This window comes from Colobus angolensis, unplaced genomic scaffold (assembly GCF_000951035.1).
Source record: "Colobus angolensis palliatus isolate OR3802 unplaced genomic scaffold, Cang.pa_1.0 Scaffold56, whole genome shotgun sequence".
Taxonomy (NCBI): domain Eukaryota; kingdom Metazoa; phylum Chordata; class Mammalia; order Primates; family Cercopithecidae; genus Colobus; species Colobus angolensis.
Window position 1 is genome coordinate 3,351,095 of NW_012119154.1, and position 6,000 is coordinate 3,357,094.

The following is a 6,000-nucleotide window of genomic DNA, read 5'->3' on the forward strand; positions in this document are numbered from 1 at the left end:
CATGACCCTCCCTCTGCCCATTACTCTTCTCACCTCCCATCACTGCTTCTTTGTACCCCTGTGGTTGTGGAACCGCATTCTCCTCTGGAGCCTGAGTCCTCATGCTGTGATTCTTCCTGGAATCCGCTTTACAATTGTCCCCTGACTGGCATCTGCTTATTCAAAACTCAGCTCTAGTATCACACATTGGGGTAGATACCCTTTCTACTTTCACTGGCACAGTTAATCTCCATTCAGGCACTTCTTGGTTACTTTGTGATTGTCTCTTTACTCGTTGTCTCTGGGAATACTGAGTTTCTCAAAGGCGGAGACGCATCCTTTTGATGTTTGTATTTCCAGTGCATAGTATACTGGACATCAGCAAATGTTTGTCGCTTATCTGAGCAGGGAGTTTTCTGTTGTTTTGCCTTCTAAAGGCTATGGACCACAAAAATTGCTTAAAAAAAAAATACTTTTCCCCTGAGGGTAAGGAGGGGTTTGCAAGTCAGAGCTTTTACTAACCAGGGTCATAAAGTCAGCTGTGCTGACTTGATCTCACTCGAGGGTAGGGAATTGCTTGATTTTGATGGTGCTAGCCTGTGAGAATTTGCACTCCACATGTCATGACCACATAATCCCCAGTGGAACTCGTGTGGGTTCACTTTCAATATGCATTATGTTCATACATCTGGAGAGTGGGATCAAATAGTGTTACTCGCGAGACTCCATAGATCTTGGAGATCTGACTTAGCGGCAGGATTATAACTGGCAAGGCCATACTAGGCGGGGAGTAGATGAGACACAAGCAGTCCTTAGAGCCTGGGGCCTCTTCTTACACTGTATGATCAGCCCCGACAGCTGTGTGTGAAGACACTTCCAAGCACGTTTTGTTCGATGTTCAACTGAAACCCATTGCTAGCATCTGTCTTCTCCTCTATGCAATCCCCTTGGGTGTAAGACATAGGGCCTTTGTTGAAGACAGAAGGTCTCACGCTCACAAAAAGTATCAGATTTAGACTTTTAACATTATTTCCAAGTAAGGTGATACAACAGCCCAGATGCAGTAGCAGAGTTGAAATAAGCAGTCATTCATCACACAACTCTAACCTTGTGTCCCATGACCAGATGGCACTTCCTGAAGTACACTGTGAGCCAGAACTTCTAACAAATTCCGTAATTATCTTACAAACAACCAATTGTTTTGAGTGTGTGTGTCAACCAAGTTAATTTGTTAAATGTAAACAATGTCTACAACTGTTTGGCCTGTCATTGCTTCTTTATGAACCTAGAAGACACTTCTCTAGATAAGAAGGCCTAGCAAGCACAGAATTATTTATAGGATCAACAGATAATGTGTACTGAATCAACTTCATCAAAAAGAAAAATACCATTTACTTATTACTTACCAAATTAAGTTTTGCCCAGAACTCAGGTCCTTCTTCCATCTCTCGGAGGCTCGGTGGAATGTACCAAAAGCAAATATTGGCATATTCAGGCTGAGAATTAGAAAAAATTTAAAATTGTTATCCTAAGATTTATCTTAGAATGCAATTAAACAAATACTTTGAAAACTTAGTTTGAGTTACCATGTGTATAAAACCTTAACATATCACAATCTTAGAGTAACAATCCCTTCTGCCTTCTGATAACATCCTATTTAAAAATTTCTTCTCCATAGTGCACACCTAGCAGGTTCTTTCATCTTAATGTGAAAAGAGCAGGAAAAATAAGTTTGAAGCTGACTCAACCCAGCTTTGTCAGTGCCTGCTTACATGTATGCTCAGATGCCCTGGATCCTTTCTCTCCAACACTGATCCTTAAGGTATTTGCTTTATCATAGGCTTCCAACGATTTTTCTTAAGGCAGCCAAAGTTGGCCCCTACACCTGACAAATGCAAAAGCTTTGATTACCTGTGAGTTTGATAGCAGCATGACATGCTTGGATTTCACTAACCAGCACTACTATAATCCTAGCCAATACTGCTTTTGAAAAAAGAGCATCACCTTGACTCCCGGCTCTCAAATATCAGTAAAAGTGCGAATTAGCTAGGAGACCTATTCAAAATGTAGATTCTGAGTTCCTATGTTCAAAATGTCCAGTGTCTAAGTCCATCCCAGAAAAGGCTAAAGAATTTGGCAGTTTATGAAGCATGTCAAGTGATTCTGAAGTGGGCAGTATATGTTCTATGAGAAACTCTCATCTACACTAAGTAACCATAACCCAGTCATCTTCCCTGCCGGTCTGTTTTTCTATCAGACATGATTTGCTTAAACGTGGGACTGTATTCTAACAGGCTTTAGCCCAGCCTTTGTCATGCAGACAAGGCTTTGTCCTCACTGGACAAAAACACAGGAAGTGCCACGACCAAAAGACCTTGTACTCAAGATGAGGAGATTTGGGACATTATGTTGGAGGTTCACAAGTTAGACATACAGAATTGTATTCAGGAAAGATTGAGTCATACACATCTTCCTCATTGTCAGTTTCACACTGACAATATTTGAACTGATTTTCATTTTCAGCCATCAACAGTTTTGTAATAACCAATGTTATAACAGTTCTCTAACCATCAGAATTATGCTCTAGTATATAAAGTTTCAAAGCATTTCATAAAGCGGAAAGACCTGTCATCTCATATCTCAAACTCAAGACTGGTGAGAGAGAGAGATTATATATGTAATATAAATATATAATGTATGTATTATATATATAATGTTTTGAGTTTAGTGGATTTTAAATCATAAGTGAATGCCCAGAAACATTCCCAGTTCAACAAGGTAAGTTCTTGATCTTATCCTTTCATTTCTGAAATTGTTAATATTCTTATTGGACTTGACAAGAAAAGAGATAAAACTCCAAAAAAGAGAAAAAAAAAAAACACTAATTCAACTCAATTTTCGCAGACTACAATCATTCTTACAAATTACACAATTTATACGTGGATTTCTGATGTATTGAAAGTAATGGCAAAAACTGCAATTACTTTTGCAGCACTGTCCCTAGATTGTGTTATGTCAGTTATCAATTTATTGCCTTAGCTACAAATCTACCCTTTTTGAGGGTCCTAAAATAATGTAGGTGGACTCTGCAGATATTTCTCCCTTGACATCTGGTCCAATCCTAGACTTTGTCAGCAGAGGGTGCTGGAGAGACACTGGAGAAGGAAGGAGGAATGCCTTCCTGTTGTGCTCACTTCATGGGTCTCCTACAGAATCTGTGGTTCTTTTCAGCAGCACTGGTAACCAGAAACCAGAGCACATCCCCACCCATCGACCTCAGCAGCTTCCCCCAGTACACCCCTTTCAGGTGGCATCAGGTGGCATCACAGCTGACAGGCAGCAAGTGAAGGGCCCATAAATGGCTTTTCCTGGCATACTCCCCTTAGGTGGTTTCATGAGCTGCCAGCTAGGCACCTTGCCTTGGATGACTTCTTTGGCACTCCTTCTGGGTAGCTCGCAGTGATTTCCAGGTTGTGGCATGGCCCCTGTGGATGGCTTTCCTCAGCTCAGCAATCCAGACTAGATTTCTAGTGAGTACCACCAATGTAACACCTCAGTAAATTTTTGTTATCCCATGAGCCAAGGTCATACTATCTCTGAAGAGGTCTAGATCTCAGTCCTGCAAAGGGATGGCCTTTCTCTTGGGTGCTCTATCTCAGTTCCAGGAGTGGTGGCTGCTCTCTATATCTGCTACTCCTGTTCATTTTTAAGTTTTTCATTCTCTTATGAAGCAATCCTCCATTACTCCAATCCCTTGTTAATAATTCCTGATACTACATTTCCCACTTTACCATGGAGTTCTTGTCTTCTGAATGGACTCTAATATGTGTCACCAAATTTGTTATTCCCTTTCATTTGTATAGGAACATTACAAAACAGTTTATGATGTTTTATCTGCTGTTACAGGTTCTATATTTTACAAGGTAGGACTTAGATCTTTTACATTTTTTAGTAAGTTTCTGTTTAGCGATAGATCTGATTCCGTTTGTCCAAACACTTTTAGAATGGAATGGCTTCAGTGCTACATTTGAAAGCTTATAAAGTCCTTCTGACAGTTTGTCATTGGAAGACATTTGATGCTTCATTTGGAGTATCTTTGCTTTGATAATTTCCCAAATTATTAAGAGTTGAAAAACATACCTTTGAATTTCTGCAAAAATGAGTTTTTTCCTGTCTCTGCCTCTGTAGCTTGTATTTTACATAATTTTTAAGAGACTTCAAGGCACTGAGTATTTTCAGAATAAAAACATTTATACACCACTTAATTCTAATTGCTTACATATATGAAAGTCTGACTTCCTGGGTGTTCTGAGAACACATTTAGACTATGTTCTAAAATCCACAAAAGTAGGAAGGTATTACAGAAGTCCACGTGTCTAGTGAAGGGTACAAAAACTCCTTAGCAGCAAGTGCATTATCATACTTAAAAATTCACAACAAAAGAGTAACGTGCCATTAAAGAGTTTGAATACATTTTATAGTGGTTTTCAAACAAAAAATATATAAATTTCTTTATCAATTGCAGGAAGAATTATCAAATTTTGAGACCATTTGGGAAAGAAATTAGTGGTCACTAAAAGGTAGCAGCAGCTCACATTGAGTCATATCAAAAGAAATTAATCTCCTTTGCTTATAATGTCATTAGACCAGAATAATAAAAACAAAGCTAGCACTGTTTTAATAAATATGTATGCAGAATCCAGCACACAGATTCAGACAATCATGCAAATATAGACTGAAGGAAAAGCTGGAATGGTGAATTTTAATTGACTTTCAAGCTTATTAGGTGTTAAGGCTTTTTTGTACTATCCAGTGCTGCCTTTGAAATTTTTCAGTAGTCTAATCTTAAGTTTTGGAGTTGGAAGGATGTGGCTTTGAATTTCAACTTCATCAGATCTTTGCTGGAATGAGTATCAAACTTTCTCAGTTTCTGCTTCCTAAACTAGAAAATGTAGATGATGTCTGCTCCACAGGGTTGGTTTGATGATGAAAGAAAAAATGTGTTTTCAAAATTTAGTGCCATATCTGGCACACAGCAAGCACTGTAGTCAGTGACTATTATTTGGGGCCATAATGGTAAAAAGAGATGTCTTTTAAAGTGAATGAGTAGCTCCATTAAAATGTGTACTAGTGAGGTACATCACTATGTTAATTTCTTGCTAATATATTTGAAGGGAAACATGTCCAACAAGGGGTAACCAAGCTGTCCAACTTCATAAGCAAAACTTTCTGTGTTACAGATATTGACTAGGCATCGGGACAAGAAAATGACTAACACTTTTTGAACTTGGAATGAATAGAGGACAGGGTGTACTGAAGAGAGGTGAAGCTAGAATTGAAGATGGGAGTTATGTCATGAAGGATTTCTTACATGACATGCTTGGAAGCTTGGGCTTGATTCTAGAGGAAGATGGAGTCACTGGAGAGTTTCACTATAGGAAATAGATCTCATTTTCAAAGAGCTGCTCTAGCAGCAGTGTGGAGGTTAGGCTGGAGGGATCTGAGACTGGAAGTGGGACACAAGTTAGGAGATAGTACCAACCTGAAGAGTGAGATCTTGAACTAAGGCAGTGGTTTGGGGAGTGGAGAAGACTAAGCATTCAAGATGTATTTAGCGGGGCGGAAAAGGAGATATAGTAAGAACAACATCAAGACTTTTGCTTGGGTGGATCATAGCTCTAATGACCAAAAGAAGAAAGGAGAATTTTGGTAAGGAAAATACTACACTTAAGCTTTAGAAATGTTGAATTTGAGGTGTCGCTGGCATCTAGGTGAAAATTTCAGGATATATTCATATACAAAGGCCTAGAGTTTAGGAGCTAAGTTGAGGATGAGAAGATATAAAGAGGCTATTGATAACAAAGCTCTGGATGTGAAGAAATTTCAGGGAGACCGTGTGGCCAAAGATGACAGAGTGTAGAAAAAGATTTAAGGGGGTGCACTGAGGAAAAGACCCTTAACGTGGAGACTGAAAAGAACAAGTCACATGGAATGAGAGACTGGGAAAGGAAATCAAAGAAA

The 6,000-nt window shown here is 39.0% G+C and overlaps 1 protein-coding gene across 1 annotated transcript in view; it reads right to left on the bottom strand.

Annotated features, from left to right (window-relative positions):
- GADL1 (glutamate decarboxylase-like 1) overlaps positions 1–6,000 on the bottom strand; it is a 178,921-nt gene that overhangs the window by 59,764 nt on the left and 113,157 nt on the right. Inside the window, exon 17 of the mRNA XM_011961622.1 lies at positions 1,386–1,475. Within this exon, the coding sequence (XP_011817012.1) occupies positions 1,386–1,475 (90 nt within the window). The remainder of the gene's footprint in view (positions 1–1,385; positions 1,476–6,000) is intronic.